At 42.9% G+C, this 20,184-nt stretch overlaps 1 protein-coding gene across 1 annotated transcript in view; it reads left to right on the top strand.

Moving 5' to 3' along the window:
* The window catches only part of TDRD9 (tudor domain containing 9), a 263,832-nt gene that overhangs the window by 153,299 nt on the left and 90,349 nt on the right, over window positions 1-20,184 (top strand). Inside the window, exons 21-23 of the mRNA XM_030214425.1 lie at window positions 6,203-6,319; window positions 10,285-10,392; window positions 17,906-18,006. Of these exons, the coding sequence (XP_030070285.1) occupies window positions 6,203-6,319; window positions 10,285-10,392; window positions 17,906-18,006 (326 nt within the window). The remainder of the gene's footprint in view (window positions 1-6,202; window positions 6,320-10,284; window positions 10,393-17,905; window positions 18,007-20,184) is intronic.

Here is a 20,184-nt window from a genome sequence, read left to right as displayed (position 1 = left end):
ACCAGTAGATTGGAGGGTGGCCATGTAATGCTGATTTTTTAAAAAAGGTGCCAGAGGTGATCCGGGAAATTATAGACCAGTGAGCCTTACATCAGTGCTGGCAAAATGGTAGACTATTATAAAGAACAAACTTACAAAGCATATTCAAAAGCATGGATTAATGAAACAAAGCCAACAGAGATTTAGAGAAGGGAAATCTTGCTTCACCAATCTATTACATTTCTTTGAAGGGGCGAACAAACGTGGATAAAGGTGAGCCGGTCAGTATTGTGTATCTGGATTTTCGAAAGGCATTTGACAAAGTACCTCATGAAAGACTCCAGAGGAAATTGGAGAGTCATGGGATAGGAGGTGGCATTCTGTTGCGGATTAAAAACTGGTTAAAAGATAGAAAACAGAGAGTAGGGTTAAATGGTCAGTATTCTCAATGGAGAAGGGTAGATACTGGGGTTCCTCAGGTGTCTGTGCTAAGACCGCTGCTTTTTAACATATTTATAAATGATCAAGAGATGGGAATAACTAGTGAGGTAATTAAATTTGCTGACGGCACAAAGTGATTCAAAGTTGTTAAATCGCAAGAGGGTTGTGAAAAATTTCAAGAGGACCTTACAAGACTGGGAGACTGGGCATCCAAATGGCAGATGACGTTTATATGTGAGTAAGTTCAAAGTGATGCATGTGGGAAAGAGGAACCTGAACTATAGCTACAGTGGGGGAAATAAGTATTTGATCCCTTGCTGATTTTGTAAGTTTGCCCACTGACAAAGACATGAGCAGCCCATAATTGAAGGGTAGGTTATTGGTAACAGTGAGAGATAGCACATCACAAATTAAATCCGGAAAATCACATTGTGGAAAGTATATGAATTTATTTGCATTCTGCAGAGGGAAATAAGTATTTGATCCCTCTGGCAAACAAGACCTAATACTTGGTGGCAAAACCCTTGTTGGCAAGCACAGCGGTCAGACGTCTTCTGTAGTTGATGATGAGGTTTGCACACATGTCAGGAGGAATTTTGGTCCACTCCTCTTTGCAGATCATCTCTAAATCATTAAGAGTTCTGGGCTGTCGCTTGGCAACTCGCAGCTTCAGCTCCCTCCATAAGTTTTCAATGGGATTAAGGTCTGGTGACTGGCTAGGCCACTCCATGACCCTAATGTGCTTCTTCCTGAGCCACTCCTTTGTTGCCTTGGCTGTATGTTTTGGGTCATTGTCGTGCTGGAAGACCCAGCCACGACCCATTTTTAAGGCCCTGGCGGAGGGAAGGAGGTTGTCACTCAGAATTGTACGGTACATGGCCCCATCCATTCTCCCATTGATGCGGTGAAGTAGTCCTGTGCCCTTAGCAGAGAAACACCCCCAAAACATAACATTTCCGCCTCCATGCTTGACAGTGGGGACGGTGTTCCTTGGGTCATAGGCAGCATTTCTCTTCCTCCAAACACGGCGAGTTGAGTTCATGCCAAAGAGCTCAATTTTTGTCTCATCTGACCACAGCACCTTCTCCCAATCACTCTCGGCATCATCCAGGTGTTCACTGGCAAACTTCAGACGGGCCGTCACATGTGCCTTCCGGAGCAGGGGGACCTTGCGGGCACTGCAGGATTGCAATCCGTTATGTCGTAATGTGTTACCAATGGTTTTCGTGGTGACAGTGGTCCCAGCTGCCTTGAGATCATTGACAAGTTCCCCCCTTGTAGTTGTAGGCTGATTTCTAACCTTCCTCATGATCAAGGATACCCCACGAGGTGAGATTTTGCGTGGAGCCCCAGATCTTTGTCGATTGACAGTCATTTTGTACTTCTTCCATTTTCTTACTATGGCACCAACAGTTGTCTCCTTCTCGCCCAGCGTCTTACTGATGGTTTTGTAGCCCATTCCAGCCTTGTGCAGGTGTATGATCTTGTCCCTGACATCCTTAGACAGCTCCTTGCTCTTGGCCATTTTGTAGAGGTTAGAGTCTGACTGATTCACTGAGTCTGTGGACAGGTGTCTTTCATACAGGTGACCATTGCCGACAGCTGTCTGTCATGCAGGTAACGAGTTGATTTGGAGCATCTACCTGGTCTGTAGGGGCCAGATCTCTTACTGGTTGGTGGGGGATCAAATACTTATTTCCCTCTGCAGAATGCAAATAAATTCATATACTTTCCACAATGTGATTTTCCGGATTTAATTTGTGATGTGCTATCTCTCACTGTTACCAATAACCTACCCTTCAATTATGGGCTGCTCATGTCTTTGTCAGTGGGCAAACTTACAAAATCAGCAAGGGATCAAATACTTATTTCCCCCACTGTACGTAATGCAAGGTTCCACATTAGGAGTAATCAACTGGGAAAGGGATCTAGGTGTCATCGTTGATGATACGTTGAAACTCTCTGCTCAGTGTGTGGCCGCTGCTAAGAAAGCAAGTGGAGGAGTGGCCTAGTGGTTAGGGTGATGGACTCTGGTCCTGGGGAACTGAGGATCTGAGTTCGATTCCCACTTCAGGCACAGGCAGCTCCTTGTGACTCTGGGCAAGTCACTTAACCCTCCATTGCCCCATGTAAGCCGCATTGAGCCTGCCATGAGTGGGAAAGCGTGGGGTACAAATGTAACAAAAAAAAATAGAATATTAGATATTAGGAAAGGAATTGAAAAGAAAAATGAGGATATTAATGCCTTCATATCGCTCCATGGTGCGACTGCATCTCGAATATTGTGTGCAATTCTGGTCACCACATCTCAGTGAAATTAGAAAATGTACAGAGAAGGGCGACAAATATGGTAAAGAGGATGGGATGACTTCCAAATGAGGAAAAGCTGAGATGGCTTGGGCTCTTCAGCTTGCAGAAAAGACGGCTGAGGGGGAGATATGATAGAGCTATATAAAATACTGAGTAGAATGGAACGGGTAGATGTGAATTGCTTGTTTACTGTTTCCAAAAATACTAGGACTAGAGGGCATGCAATGAGGCTACAAAGGTAGTAAATTTAAAACAAATTGGAGAAAATATTTCTCCAGTCAATGTGTAATTAAACTCTGGAATGGAATTCGTTGCCAGAGAATGTGGTAAAAGCAGTTAGCTAAGCGGGGCTTATAAAGAGGCTTGGATAACTAACTAAAAGAAAAGTCCATAGACCATTATTAAAATGGACTTGGGAAAATCCACTGCTTATTTCTGGGATAAGCAGCATAAAATGTATTGTGCTGTTTTGGGATCTTGTCAGGTGCTTGTGACCTGGATTGGCCACTGTTGGAAACAAGATGCTGGACTTGATGGACCTTCGGTCTGTCCCAGTATGGCAACACTTATGTTCTTATGGTAATTTTACAAAATACAGGTGTACACACAGTACATGCACAAATATACACCACCAATAGTTTGTCTTCTATTATGGGCCATTGTCCACAATATCATCTAAAAGGTGAACACTCAATACAATCTTAAAACCACACATCTGCAAACGTCTTTAATCATTTCCCCCTGCAATCATTAGGTTAAAGCAGTGGTATAGCCATGGGGAACCTTGGGAGCCTGGGCTCTCCCAACAACTGCAAAACCCATTGAATGACTGGCAGGGATGCCCATGCGCCACCAGTCAAACAGATCTGCTGCATGAACTACCCCCCACCCGTGCTGCCTCAGCAGAGAGGAAACTGGCCAGGTGGACAGTAGTACACTCCTATCACTATCCTTTTCCCCTTTACACGTGGAATTTCAATCCATAGGGATTCTAAGATGTATTTCATGTCTTGTAGAACTTTTAGTCTATTCGATTCAAGGCCCTCCTTACCATACCCCTCCACCAGTTCGATCAAACCTATCACTGCAATATAATTTGTATGACAGTGTCCCACTGGTTATCCTCCTGCCACGAGGTCTCAGAAATGCCTATTATATCTATTTTTTCATTTAGTACAATATATTCTGACGCGCCCATTTTATTTCGTAGGCTTCTGGCATTCGTATATAGACATTTCAGACTCTGTTTGTTGTTCCTCTTTATATCTTGCTCAGTTGACAGTGATAATGTGCAATCTTGAAAATCTGTTTGCTTTTTATTTAAGAACACCTGATCTACTACAGTCTGTTTTGCAACCTCACTATTGGGATACCCATATCTTCCCTGTTTTGTTGATACCTTATTCTGAACCATGCGCTTTTGAGCGACTGTTGGCCTTCCCCTAGTTTCTAGTTTAAATGCCGATGCCAGCAGCCTGGTCCACCCTGAAGGTGGAGCCACACTCCTCCATGCACCATTGCCTCAGCCACGCATTGAGACTCTGGAACTCTGTCTGTCTCTTGGGTCCTGCACGTGGAATGGGGAGCATTTCTGAAAATGCTACCCTGGAGGATCTGGATTTCCGCTTTCTACCTAGGAGCCTAAATTTGGCTTCCAGAACCTTCCTCCCACATTTTCCTATATCATTGGTACCTACATGTACCAAGACAGCCAGCAACTCCCCACACTATCTAAAATCCTATCTAGGTGACACGTGAGGTCCGCCACCTTCGCAACAGGCAGGCAAGTCACCAGGCAATCCTCACGTCCATCCGCCATCCAGCTATCTACATGCCTAATGATCGAATCACCAACTAAAACTGCCGTCCTAACCTTTCTGTTTTGGGCAGAAGCTCCTGGATACACATCCTCGGTATGAGAGGATATTGCATTCCCTGGTGGGCTGGTCTTGACTATAGGATTATTTCTACCTTCACCTGAGTGATGCTGTCCATTTAGGAGGTCTTCCTCCTCCAAGGCAGCACAGGGGACTTCTCTACAACGTCCCTGTAGGCCTCCTCTATGTACCTCTCTGTCTCCCTCAGCTCCTCCAAGTCTGCTACTCTAGCCTCAGATTATATGGTATAATGTGTAATTTATTTACTGCTTCCCAGAAACTAATTAAATATAATTAAAACTCTAATGAAAACACTCCTCTTGCTATCTTACTTAGAATAATGACTATAAATGAAGAATTGTGCTAGGGTTGGGTGGGAGCTGGGAAGGCAGTGGGAATGAAGATTGAACTAAGTCCTGCTGTGCCTGTTCAAGTTTGAAAACTAGTGTGGAAAGGGTATAGACACTAGTTGATAAAGGTTGCTTTTTCCTTTGTTTTTTTTTTATTCTACCTATCAATAACCTACAATTCCTCTTTTAAACCCCAATCTTTAAGTTCCCAAAGCACAGAGCAAAATAATGTTCTGTTACCAGAGAAGTGTCCTCTTCTCTCAGAACTTCTCAAACTACACCCCTAGGAACGCCTACTTGTGGATTTCATAAAAGCTGCATGCCCACTTACTACGTTTGTATACTGGCACACAGTTTACAAGACCCTGTTTCCTTATATTAAACATACTGTGTGGAGAAAAAGCTTTATAAAATTATTCCCCTAAAGGATGAATACATCATGCAAATCTAGGAGAACTTTGAAAATGGGAGATTCAGCCTCAATAAAGTGAGCATTCTTTTTATGTTCAAAAATATCTTTAGGTCCAGAGACATTAGCAGCAGAAATGGGAAATAGAGTGGTTGATGTCTTGAGGACCCCTTTATGTTGATGCTGCTTTATATGAACTTGACTTTGATCTTATCTCAGTGTTTCGCTTACCTCTTTGGAATGATCTTCCCTTTGACGTTAGGTCACAAGTAACCTACTAGAGTTAGTGATGGCAAAAAAAAGACCTGTACTGTCCATCCAGTCTGCCCAACAAGATAAACTCATATGTGCTACTTTATATGTATACCCGACCTTGATTTGTATCTGCCATTTTCAGGGCACAGACCATAGAAGTCTGCCCAGCACTAGCCCCGCCTCCTAGCCACCGGTGCTGCCAATCTCTGCTAAGCTTCTGAGGATCCATTTCTTCTGAACAGGATTCCTTTGTTTATCCCACGCTTTTTTGAATTCCATTACCGTTTTCATCTCCACCAACTGCTTCGAGAGGGCATTCCAAGTATCCATCACTCTATCCGTGAAAAAATACATCCTGACATTTTTCTTGAGTCTGCTGCCCCCCTCGAAAAAAATTGAAGGTTTATTTGTTGAGGAAATTTTTTTGGGATTTGAATTATGTCTCATTATGGGCTATGATGGATTTGTACTTCCTAGGAATATCTAGTTTTTCTTATTGTAATCCTCATTATACCCTTGGGTAACTTGCAGAGTATAAATGTGCTTTACATTTATTATTTGCTTTCTATTGTACTGTGTAGGTGGCTGAACTTTATCAGGAGCTGAGGAACAGGGTGCAGAAATTTGGCATGTTTGTTGACACACAGCAGCCTGCCATGGATCACGAGTATATCTACAAGCAGCGCTTTATTTTACAGGTAAGACTGGAGGAATGCATTTCACTGTGCCTTCATTAGTCTGTCAAGAGAGGAGCCAAAGACAAATGAAGGCACAGTGAAACGCTTTCCTTTGATAAAGTATGAATGCGAAATGGGATCTGTTGGGAATTAGCAGATAAGTGACAATGATTGCAAAGTTTAGCATTTGCTGAAATATTGAAGGTTAACCTGATGTGAATGAAAATTTCCATAATTGTGAGAACAAAGAAGATTCATGATGAAGAAATGAGAAAAAATGAAAAACAAAAATAAAATATACATTAAATAAATTTGGAGGTTTTTTTTTTTAGGCATGATGAAGGATAGTCTGTGTCAGTGCTAAACTTACCTTGGCATTGACCGGTGAGCACGGTAGACCTTTGAGGTCTTTTTCCTTCTTATCTTATATATTATATATTTTATATTCTGATCCACTTGTGTGGAAATAATTTGCATTGCAGCAAATTAAATTGTTAATTAAATGTTTTGAAATATCTGCAAGACAGTCCAGCATTGTTCGAAGTGAGACGGGGGAAAATCCAGTACTTTCTGGCTAGATTTGAACTCCAGGGCCAATCAAAGCTCAGAGCACCAACTTTGAAATTATTTGGCCAATGGTACTTCAAATTGCATTCCTATAAGCTTAAACTGGAAAAGAGAAATTCTTTTTCTGCAACAGCTTTAAAACACGAAACTAGCGCCTTCTGCTGGCCAATTAGAAATACATGTCATCTGTAAAAATAATACAGGTCACAGGCTTAGGAACCCACTGTTTCGTCACACTTAGCAAACAAGCTTAATGCCTAAATGGAGTCCAATCCTGTCTTAGGTTTCCGTGTCTGAACCATGAAAAAGAGGAGCCAGAAAAAACTCCCAATGGAAGAAAAGGTAGCTGCTCAAAAAAAAAAAAAAAGTGTTTGACACTCAAAAGGAAATAAAAAAAGTATAATGCAAAGTTCACACACACTGAATAAAAATGTAAAAAAGTTCAAAAACACAAAAAACACTTAGTCAATGAAAAAGTCACTTACGTTCCAGTATTATCAATATGTCCAATGACTTCCACGAGCTTCCGAGGGTCCACCGTGCACCAAATTGATCCCTTCCCGGCGCTTCAAACAAAAGTGCAATCCCTTACAAATCCATGACAATAAAGTCCAATGCCCTTGTGATTTGATCTACATTGAACAAACTTTGCAAACATGTAAAACTAGGATGACAGAACACAAATATTGCATTAACACAGATACATTGGAAGTCCCAATGGTTCGTCATTGCATAGACAATAATCATGTTTGCAGATTTGAGAAGTATGGTCATTGACCACATCAAAAAGTCTATTTGTTGTGGCGATATTAAAAAATTGTTAAATCAAAGAGAGCAGAAATGGATTTACAAATTGAGGACTGTGATACTGGATGGTTTGAATGGTCTGATTAAGTGGCAGGCTTTTTATTGAAGTCTGGTTCTTTAAATTCTATGCTTGCATTCTATTAGCTGCAGATTCTGCTGTCGTCTTTTTGTTCCAAAACCATCTAAACTCTGTTCAGTTTGTTCTTCCTCCTCCTGATGCAGCTACTCTGCGAAACAAGTGGCCCTTGTCGTGGATTTGTAAGGGATTGCACTTTTGTGGACCAGGAGCAAATCACTTGGAACCAGAGGCTGAAAAGTGTGCCCACGCACCTACTAAAGATAGAAAATACTGAGGTGCTGGACTTGATGCCAAGAGAGATATGTCTTAGCTCAATTTCCAGTCTCTATCTCCAGCTGGTGGTTGATGGACACAACTATCTTGCAGGTTCTGGAATAGTGGGAAGCTATGTAATGGAATTTGTATTCCTTAGCATCTAGCTACAATATTCTGCAGAAATGGGTGTTATCCCCTCCTACCAGCAGATGGAGGTAGAGAAAAAGCTGAGCTTTACCAGTGACCTCACAAGTATTACCTGGTGGTGCTCCCTGGAAAAATCCAATATTTTCTGTACCTCAGCTGTCGTGTTGTCTGGTGCTCCTGGCCCGACCATGGCTGCACAGCTTGGTTGAGGCTAAGGACCACTCACAGGTTATCCAGTCCCAGGACCGGACCTGGTGCTCTTTAGCAGGATGTAGCTTGTGGCTTGGTCCTATGGGTCCTCATTCCCCCACCTCTCCTTGCCCACTCACCCTGTTTGACTGTAATCCCCCCAGGCTCCCCTGCAGCTCCCAGACATCGTGAAAAGAATATAGATATATCCTAATTGGCTTTGATTGGCTTAACTTTATTTCCTGGTGCAGGGCATAAAGCTATTGCTAAAAAAAGAAAAAAAACCCCAAGGCTTAAATAGCCTTGTCAAAAACAAAAAACAGAGCGCACCTAAGAGAGCAGAGGGTGTTGGCAAAGATGCTAGAGCCCCAGGCCTGAGTTAGTTCAAGCTGCAGGGCAAGCCTGTATGTGCCAGCTGTCTATCCCTGCTGTGATGGGCTGTTTCTGACTTCAGTAACAGCCCCTGAAGGGTCGCAGGAGCTGCTGCTTCTCCCTCTTCAGAGGCATTGGGACCTGCCTTGGTGGGAATGGCAGACATTTTGGGCCAGCTTGTCTTTTCTTGTTCAGCTACTTCTCAGCAGCAGGATTCTCCACAGCCCCCTTTGGGGCTTAGGGAGTTTGGGGGGTCTTGCCTTCCCACCCACCTTGTTTCCACCTGCTGGGGGTGGGGGTCCTGGTGAGGCCACCAGGGATTTTGTGGTTCTAGAGCTTGACCCAAATGGTAAAACAAGCCCTGCAGGAGGAGTTTGGCCCATTGGTTCTCAGTCTCCATCTGCTGGTAGGAGTGCATAATACACCTGTACCAGTCTAGAGGGACTAAAGGAAAGCAAATTATCAGGTAAGAACTCATCTCTTACAGTCCCTTAACATGCAGTGTTGTGTTGACATTATTCATAGGCCAGCATGCATCCTTGTGGCCCTCACCCCACTGGACGGGAACAATGAGTAGCACTCTAACCCTCCCCAGGCAAGAAGTAGGCAGTGTGGCTCCTGTTCACTTATTATCCTCCTTAGCCACCCTTAGGGCTGGGGTCAGTACTTTTGTACCCTGTGCCGTATTAAAGCAGGGTAACCCTGCTCTGTTTCGCCCTATTCCAACTTCCTTATCTCCTAGTTCTTTTCAGCTGCCTCTGTTCAGACAATTGCCAGTTTTTCTCATTATAACTTCTTTTGTTGAAGAAGCCAAAGCATTGCCGCACAAGTTGTTACTTCTGGAAGTGATAAAAAGAGCTTCTGCTTTCAAGTTATAATTAGTTTTCATCTTGAAAGAAATTATATATTAGAAGTCATTTAAGACTAATCAGGTCCTGCCCTTTATGCTGTCTCATTCCTGAAAGTTGTGTTTGGTGGTGGTGGTGTCCTCTTTCATCTATGGGAAATTTGCTAGTCTGAGGAGCTGCTGAGATGGAAATCTCATATGAAGACATCTATACTGGAGCACTCTGACCTGCTCCTTATGTCTTAGCCTCCCTTGTTTGGTTTCTTCAATCAGATTTATTATTTGTATTTATGAACATAAGGGAGAGTGGGTTCTTTAAATCCTAGTCTTTATGTGGACATTTAAGAGACTGTTTAAGCCAGGGGTGTCAAACTGCAGTGCTAGAGGGCTGCAAAACCAGTCATGTTTTCAGGATATCCCTGATGCATTTTAATATTTGCGTAGAATGGAGTCAATGCATTCAAAATTATCTCATGCATAGTCTAGTCTGTGGCCTTCCAGGATTGCAGTTTGACACTCCTGGTTTTGCTGCTGTCTAATAGTATGGAACTAAGACTTTCCCTTTAGGTCTACAAATGCTAGCAGGCTAGTATAGAGCGTTTTCATTTAATGACTCAAAAAAAATCCAAACTATTATTGTAAAACTTTTTATTGTGAAAATCTTTAATGCATGCATATGCTCAGCTAGGATTATATTTTAATTGCCTGTGTTTGTGTGTTAAGGTCGTAATGGCTGGTGCTTTCTACCCAAACTACTTTACTTACGGACAAAGTGATGAAGAAATGGCTGTGAGAGAGCTGGGCGGAAGAGATCACAAAACAACTGTTACGGTCTGTAGCGGCCAATGGCTGTCTTATACTTGTGTGACTTAGTTAGAGATGCTGATGGCTATGAAACCTTGTAGACAAAAAGGGAGTGGAGTATTTTGGGAGGTATGGTACAGGAGCAACAGGAGATGAGTGACTGTTCTCTGCTCTGCCCCCAGGCTCAGGATCTTCCCTGTAGATTGCCTGACCAGAGGGCATGGACCAGAACGTTCCCTGCTGTTTTGGAGCCCAAAAAGTGGCAGACCTTCATTCCAGGCCATTCGTCCAGAGAATGATCCCTGTTCTCTTCTGAGACAGCATAGGAAACTTTGCTGAGTGTATTCAGAAGTTTATTGTTAAATCCTGCAGCTACACTTTTAAGCTTTCTTTCCTTTGCAAAACAATTTCCTAAGGAAAACCACCCACAGAGATCTGGCCTGGTTTTTATGAAGGTTTTCTTTCCTTTCAGATCAACTTGCATTGTTTTTCTCCTTTGAGCTAACTGTGGCCCAAGTCCACCCACTTTTTGGGTAAAAATATGCACCTTTTCGCCTCCTCTACACACATTTTTATCTGGAGAAGGAATGGGCAGGTTTCCAAATCGGTATTTAGCTAGAAAATGGTTTTCTGAAAATTGCCAACAAAGTGATCTTTAAAAAAAATAGGATGATTATGGTGACAGTTCTGTGAATTGGCACTTCGGTCTAGGCCAGGGGTTCTCAACCCAGTCCTAGGGACACACCTAGACAATCTGATTTTCATCATATTCACAATGAATAAGCATGAGACCAATTTGCATACAATTGAGGCCATGTATGCAAATTTATCTCATGCATATTCATTGTGGCTATCATGAAAACCAGGCTGATCTGGTGTGTCCCGAGGACTGGGTTGAGAACCCCTGGCCTAGACACACCAATGCTGTGCACTTAGCACCAATTTTGTAACAGCACCTTAGTGTCAACATTTGGTTATGGAATACTGGTGTAAGTCAGCATTGGTGTGCCCATGTTTAGGCATGCCCTCTTATGCCATGTCAGTGGCAGGTGTAAGTTGGCACTCTTTGGTGTGCCAAGTGACAAACACAATTTATAATATTCTATAAATTATCCCCCATATAAGTTGTGCACGCTAATTCAGCCACATGGCCAAATTGTGCTCACAACTTGATTAACAAGCCAGTCAGTATTAATTGGTACTTAACCAATTGGCGGCACTAATTGGCTTTAATTAGAATTTATGCTCACAGCCTAGGTGCATTCTATAATGCGGGGTGCATAAATTCTAATGCTCACAGCCAAAAAGAGGGAGTGGAATGGACGAGTTGTGGGCGTTTCAAAAAACTATGCACACTATTATGAAATATACCCAATCGGGTTCAGATATTTAGGCCTGGTTTTATGTGGCCTAAGTGTCACCTAAATTTTAGTCATAGGAATGGCACGTACATATATTCTATATGTACTTTATAGAATCACACTAACCGTGTGGTTTTTCAGCAACAATTTTTAAGACTCCCATTTATAGAATTTGGCTCTATATGCGTACCTGGGAGACATGCCCATGGCCTCTCATGCTCTGCCTATGTGTACACCCCCTTGCAGTTAGGAGCTGCCTTATAGAATAGTGGCTAATGTACATAGGTGCCTGTCATTTAATGGCACCTTTGGCACTCCACTTTATAGACTTGTCCCCTATGTGTATGTTGCTAAAAATAGTAAACACAAAATTGCAGCATATACTGAGGGCAGTGTAGTATTAAACACCCGCTGTTTCCTTTCCAATTCTTGGTTCTGCTCTGTGTCTTTGTTTCTGGCCAGATTACAGTTGTGGTATAGTAGCAATATACAATATATTTTCCCTCAGTTATATAGAGTGACTTCTGTACATCTTTTTGTGGGAAGTCTTTGATTTCCATGCTGATGTTTGGGAAATGTGCAATTCTCAATATCATGCTCTGCATAGTACAGAAGGAAATGCAAATGCTTTTTTTCCAGATTCAGGAGGCATTATCAGCATAACTATTTGAATGTGTGTTGAGAGAGTAATAAATAGAGCAGGGGTTTTCAACTCAGACCTCAGGACACATCCAGCCACTTAGGGTTTCAGGATATCCACTATGCATGAGAGAGATCTGCATACAGTGGAAGCAGTGTGTGCAATTTTGTCCTATTTGTATTCATTATGGATATCCTAGAAATCTGATTAAAACCTTATTGAATGAAAGATGTGCTTAACACAGTAATCTACAATGTTGTAGTTAAATTTCTGAAAAAGGAGGAAAAGACAATTATGTTTATTCTCTTGATATTGAACAGAGGAACAAAATAGTGCAATTGTCAAACAATAACAGGTAACTGAGATAAGGATCAATCACAACACTAACTAAACACTTGCATACTGTCATGATTGTGCCTATGTTTCAGGCTGTCATGCATCTCGCCACCTAGTGGTTAGACCTGGTGGCTGTGATGGACTGTCTGGTGTTTCCCATGTTCCAGTAGTCATGCCGGTCCGGTCCGGTCCGGATTTTCCAGCCTTCCAGGGTGTTGGGATTTTTGGAACTAAGCAGCACCCTTACCTGGTGAACTCCCTTGTATTAACCACCTGGAAACTTTCTACTTTGCCTTGGCAACAGAGGTCTTCAGTTGTGTTCTTGTCCTTGTTGGTCTGTTGCGGTTCCTGCCCTGAAAGCTTGCTTTGCCTGTCTTTGACTCTGCTGGTTTCCTGGTTTATTCTGCTTTGCTGCCTGCCTTTGACCCTGCTGGTTTCCTGGTTTATTCTACTGTCTGCTGCCTGCCCAAGACTCTGCTGGTTTCCTGGTTTATTCTACTGTCTGCTGCCTGCCCAAGTCCCTGCTTGATTCCTGGTTTACTACTGATTGCCGCCAGCCTATAGACTCTGTTGGGTCCCTGGTTTCCCTTCTGCTTTGCTGCCTGCCGGTAAGACTCTGCTTGATTCATGGACTATTCTCCTGCTTCTGCATAGTGCTTCTGTTCCAGTCCAGCTGCTTCAATCTGGCCTGTGCCTGTCTGTCTGTGGTCTGCTTTGCCTCCTGTTTGGGTGATATTAGTTGTTGCATTTGTATCCCACATTTTCCCACCTATTTGCAGGCTCAATGTGGCTTACATAGTACCAGAGAGGCGTTCATAGACTCCGGTGTGAACAAATACAAAATGATGTTGTGGTAAGATAGGTTCTCGTGGAAGAGTCTCGTTAGGGTGTCATAAAGCAGAATTTACCTGCCGCTGCCGCTCCTCGGCAGTGGCCCAAGGGCTCACTTTTCCTCATCAGCGTGACACATACTTCCTAAAAATTACCTGGGGAGATCAGGGCATATATTTGTTCACAGAGCTTCAGCAAAAAGAGATCTCTCTCTCTCTCTCTCTCTCCCAAGCTGAAACTGAAGCAACAGCCAATATCTGCGGGGCAATTTGAAAACTCCAGAGCAATCAGAGCCCATAATAGTCAAGTTTCAAATAAAAACTGGTTACATCACTACAGGCACTTCCTATTACCTGTGTGCCAAATGAAAGAAAGAGAAGTCAGTCCTCTGTAACAGCTTTAAGCATAAACATGCACCATCTGCTGGCCAAACTAGAGGGAGGGAGAAGAAAGAAAGTATAAACTTGCAAACTAGATGAGGTCAGTGACTGGTTATTTTGGTACCCTTAATTGCCCTGGGCCAGAGCTTCACCTGGTCCAATGGTTAAGCCGGCCCTGTAAATTACATATTACTAACAATATTCTATCAGTACTCTGGAATGTATACCATCTAGCCAAGGTGATTTGCTACTCTTCAGGTTGTTAAATTACCCCATTACATCTTTCAGTTTCCAGAGATTTATTTTGTTTGTTTATTGGGATTTATTAACCGCCTTTATGAAGAGATTCACCCAAGGCGATGTACAGCAGGTACAGTTTAACATAGAACTTACAGTAGTAAAAATAGTAAATATAAACCAAATATAAACAAATACAATAAATGAGGTAAACTTGAAAACAGCAAGGTTTCTCTGACTCATCAGCATTGAATGCCATTTCTGGCACTGGTATCCCGCATCTTCCTCGATGAAAACCGAAGCAAAGAATTCATTTGATACATTGTACTTTTCAGTACTGCACCGAACATGTGCGACTTGTTTTTTTGGTGCATGCTTCGTTTTTTTCAAATTCGTTAAGGAGTTTAACGTTTTAGAATTTTTTACGTATGGTTGATGCATCTGGGCCTAAGTCACCTTACCAACCCACTCAATTATGAACGTCCACCTCCTATAATTACCCTAATCACTCTCTTCCTTCTTCTCTCTTCCCTTCTTTGATCGCTACACATTACTAAATGTATCTGATATCCTGAAATGACAATGATAACAAATCTATGTAAGCCACATTGAGCCTGCAAATAGGTGGGGTAATGTGGGATACAAATGCAATAAATAAATTTAATCTCTCCTCTACTCTGAGTGCTCCTTTTACTCCTTGGCCATCTGGCAGTCCAACTGATTAATTTACTGGCTTCTTGCTTCTAATATATCTAAAAACAAAAGTTTTTACTGTGTATGTTTGTTTGCCTCCAACACAAACTTCTTTTCAAAGTCTCTTTGTGCTTTCCCTATTAGCGTTTTGTATTTCACATGCCATTGCTTATGCTCTTTCCTATTATTTTCAGTTGGATCCTTCTTCCATTTTCTGAAGGATTTTCGTTTAGCTCTAATAGCTTTCTTTACCTCACTTTTTAACCATGCCAGCTATCATTTGGCCAACCTTCCTCCTTTTTTATGTTTCAACATTTTTTTATTGACGACAATGCATCAAGAATACAAACAACATTTGGCTTAAACATAACGTCAACAAACAGTCACAGCAGAATTAACCGACAGAGTCTGTCACCAACTTATTTTATTTATTTTCTCCCCCCTTCTCCCTCCCCCCCTTTTCCTTATTTGATATATTATTTAAAGTTGCTACTAAACAAGGCAAAACAGGATTCAACACCATATAATAAGTATCCTAAAGGTATACCAGCATTTTCAACAGTGAGAAAATGAATATCAGGCAGCTACTATACCTCCCCCCCCCCCCCCCAGTTCCCCTTTTTGTTGCCTTCAGAAAGTTACATTAAAAGTTTATTCAGAAGAGTTACTGAAGCTCCAGCGTCAACCCCAGGGCTGATCATAGGAGATTCAGGAGCATGCTGCGCCCATGCGGGCTAAGGTTATGTATGTATCTATTCCAGATCTGTAAAAAGACCTTTTTCCTCTTGGGGGATCCCCGCGCATCCCGAGCCTCCCAGGATGCCAGTAAATGCACTTGGTTCCTCCAGTGCCAGTAGGCTGGCGGTTCCGGAGAAACCCAGCTTTGTAGTATGGTTTTCTTAGCCACTAGGCAGAGTTTACGGCACCACATCCGGGACCTTTTATCTCGTGTTCTAAAAGCAGCTTGCGTGTCTAGAATGTAATGATCCCAAGTGCCCCCTGATGTACCTCCTAAAGTAAAATCCATATATCTCTGGATCATTCCCCAGTAGTTTTTAAGCTTAGAGCACCCCCAAAAAGCGTGATATAAAGTGTGGGGCGCCTGGTTGCATTTAATACATCTACCAGTGAGTCTAACATCCAAATGTGCAAGTTGCTGACCAGTCATATACGCCCTCATGATTCCCCGGTATCCACATTCCCGTAATCGTTCATCCGCTGTTAGGGATGGGATACTCTTTAAGGTGGCCCCTACATCCCAATCCCTCTTCCTCCTTTTTTAATACATGGAATATATCTGGTCTGAGCTTCCAGTATGTTATTTTTGAATAGCATCCATGCTTGATGTACATTTTTGACCTTTGCAGATGCTTCTCTTAAGTTTTTTTTTTTTTTTTAATGCTAATGTATCGGATTTCCTGGGTGTACTAACTCCAGAGAGTATATCAAATCTGATTGTGTTGTGATCACTGTTATCTAGTGGCACCAGCACCATTACCTTCACCAGATCATGCACTGTACTAAGGACTAGATCTAGAATTGCTCTCTCTTCTTGTCTGCTCAAGGTAGACAAACAGAACAAATAAGAGATTAGGGGGCTACACTTATTATGGGACAGTTTTTACAACTAGGTAGTGTTTGTTAATCTGTTGGTGAATATAAATTGCAGGCTTGTCTTCTGTCTCAGAGATTCTTCTGTTTGGTCTGCTTACACTAGAACAGGGATTCTCAACCCAGTGCTCAGAACACACCATGCCCCTCTGGTTTTCAAGAGGCAGCACTTGCAAATTTAGCTCATGCATATTCATTGTGGGTATCCTGTAAACATGACTGGATTGAGAACCCCTGCACTAGAGCCTTATATTTATTTATTAAGACCATTTATAATCCACTTCCATCTACAATTCTGGGTGGAGGACAAAACTAACGTATATAATAGTCTATAAAGCAAGACATAGTAAATGATGGCAGATAAAGACCCGCACAGTCCATCCAGTCTGCCCAACAAGGTGGCCAGAGCTGCACCCACCACTCTCTGTGGTCCCCAGTCACTTGCTTAAGTGCTGGTTGTCAGGTCTCCATCATGTCAACCATATAAGCAGGCAAGCATGATGGAGTCTTAGGTTATACCCACATATTATCCCTAAGGGCCGTGTTAAGGTGTGCTAGTGTTTTTTTGCATGCTAACCATGTAAACGCCCATAGGAATATTATGGGCATCTACATGGTTAGCATGCGCTAAACACACTAGCGTGCCTCTAGCACGTCTTAGTAAACAGGGACCTAAGTATTGCTGACAGTATTCAACTTACCAGTTGAGAAGTCTTCTGTCCCCCTTGAGCTGCACAGCATCCTCACTCTCGTAGCACATGACAAAAAAAGACACACAAAACAACAATTTTTGTAGTTTGGCCTGCAAACATATCACATTTAAAAATATTATATTCTAGTCAGAATTGATTGCTCCAGGAATAGCCTAGACAACAAATAAATGTGTGTTAGGAAGAAAGCTCAAATTTTGTATCACTATTGGCACATTTTGGAACGTCATTCAGTTTTTAAGTCTGGCCCTTGTATTGGCTTTTCTAGAGGCAGAACATACAAAACATTGTGGTTCATTCCAATTTCTTCATAGCCATGTCAACAAATTCAGTGTGTGTGACTGGTCGTCATCCATTTGGACATTGCAGTTCTTGATCTCAAACTTTTTCCCGAGTTGAATGAATTAAACCAGTAAGCCTTCGAAAATACTCTTTGAAATGCACCATTACATGCTCATCACGTTTTTCCCTACTGTGGTCCAGTTGGCAAGTTGTACAGAAGTAGCCTGAGGGTTGCATGTGGCCTAAGGGCTGGGCTGTCAGCTGTCTGTCATTGGACTCTACTGTAAACAAGAGATGCTGTTTTCTCTGAGAGACACTGCATAAACCTTGCTCTGGGCATGTGAGAGTATCAGCAGGTATGATAATTGATAACATGCTGTTAATAGTATGTTCTATTATTCCATTGAAACTTAACTTTATTCACTGATCTTAATTACCTTGCTTTTTTTTTTTTAACAGCTGAAAAACATTCCTCCCTATGGATTCCTATATCATAAACAGATCCAGTCACTGTTTAGACAGTGTGGTCAAGTCAAATCCATTGTGTTTGATGGATCCAAGTAAGACTTTTGATTTTTTTTTTCTCTCTAACAGAAGTTTGTACTGAAATCACCCTTTAGCCTGTTAAGCTTATGTACCAGAAATTATTGGCTTTGCTTGTAACTGATATTGTTGATGTTTTGTTTGCAAGGTGCTAAGTATGCGCGTTTCTTTTGCCACACTTGATTTTGAGTTTATGCTATTGGGAAATCTAAATGAATAATGATTTATTTCAGAAAGAAAAGATGAACTTACCACTTCTGTTTCTTCCCACACTTCTGCTATAGACTCTTCTTTAGGTTGTATTCTATTGATGGCTCTGATCCGCAGCAAGCGAGAGAGCAATTGGAAATCCAAAAGGGAAAGGTCAGGAGGAGAGAGAAAAGAGTGTTCCTCAATGTTGAGGATGCTCGAGCACCCATAGAACTGATGTCTGCTCTCCCTTTTCTCACTCCATCCATTTCTTCTCCCCCTCCTCCTGACCCTGTTCATACCACTTGTTTCTCCTCTCCCCACCCTTTTCAGTATTTATTTAAATTCATAATATGCACCTTGTAAAAATCTAGGTGGATTATAATATATTATGCAGTCTCAGTTCAAATGTCTGGTTTCTTTTCCATGCGTGGCACCCTTCCCTGCCCACTTATTCATACCATCTTTTGCCGCCTCTCTTTTTTTTCCTCGATTCACATTTTCTGTCTTGCTGTAGTACTTGGGTCATAGAGAACAAGAGACAGCTGCCCAATTAAGCATTAGATCTATGGAACCTAAGATGATTTCAAATTTTGTTCCAGATCTCGGCCTCCATCTGTTACAAGTCAACAAATGACGATTAGTAGATATTTTACAGCACAGTATAAGAGAAGTATCCAGCAAGTATTCTCAGACCACATGCCCATTTCCTATATAATAATTCTCACCAACAACGTTCTAAAGTAGCTGCCTGTGACTGTGGCTCCTGGAGTTGCTGAGCTAGGCTCCGTAGCCAGGCTGACGTCACAGCTGATTCCCAGGCAGGGGGAGGAGTAGGGAAACACGCGGAGCAACTTGCTCCGCGTATTTCCCTACTCCTCCCCCTGCCTGGGAATCAGCTGTGAGTGCGCTGCTGAAAACACCCCCTCGAAGCATCACCCAAGCCCCCCCCCCCGGCACATCAAACCCCCCCCCCCTCCCCGGAAGCATATCAACCCCCTCGCCACCCGCAGCTGCCACTGGTAATGCCGCTGCTGCTCCTCCTCTCGCCTCTATGTCACTGCCCCTGGAGTAAGACCCCAGAGGAGCGCAGCGACGTGAGAGGCAAGAGGAGGAGCTGCTGCAGAGCCGACAGCCAATGCCTGATGGCTGTCTACGGTGCTGCGTTTCAGGTTTAAAAATGTTTATGGCTTTTTTTCTTTTTGTAGTGGCCGCTGCTGCTCAACAGGAGAAGCAGCAGCAGCCAGACAGCGTTACCAGTGGCAGCTGCAGGTGGCGAGGGGGTTTGATGCACGGGGGGGTGGGGGGAGGAGGAGGAGGGGAGGGTCGCTGGACATGAGTGGCTGGAGGGGTGCAGGGGGAGTGGAGGGTCACGGTCACTGGACATGGATGGCTGCAGGGGGCCAGGGGGAGAGGAGGGTTGCTGGACATGGATGGCTGGGGGTGGGCAGGGGAGAGGGAGGTGGGGAGGGGGTCCTGAGAACAGAGAGGTGTGGGGGACCTGCGAGAGGTGGGGGCACCTGCGAGAGGTGGGGGCACACACTCACTCACTGTCTCTCACGTACACTCTCTCTGACACACTCTCTGTCTATCACACTCTATCTCTCTGTCACACACACACAGTCTCACACACACAAACACTCCGTCTCTCACACACTCTCTCACACAAACACATACGCACTCTGTCTCTCTCATTCTCTCTCTGACACACACACTCCATCTCTCACACACACTCTCTCAAGCATACACACTCCGAGGAAAACCTTGTTAGCGCCCGTTTCATTTCTGTCAGAAACGGGCCTTTTTTACTAGTCATGGATGATTTTGAACCATTGCAGAGCTGTTTAGTGGATATGAAGTCATAATTTTCAAAGGGTAACCTATTGTGATGAGTATAAAACATGCTATAAAGAGGATAAAATCATTTCTCTGAGGATCAGCAAACCAGTTGTATTCACAGATGAGTGATGTCATCCGATGGAGCCAGGTGTGGACGCTGACTAGCG

Source organism: Microcaecilia unicolor, chromosome 9 (genome assembly GCF_901765095.1).
Source record: "Microcaecilia unicolor chromosome 9, aMicUni1.1, whole genome shotgun sequence".
Lineage (NCBI taxonomy): Eukaryota > Metazoa > Chordata > Amphibia > Gymnophiona > Siphonopidae > Microcaecilia > Microcaecilia unicolor.
This window is presented reverse-complemented; position numbering and strand designations above follow the sequence as displayed.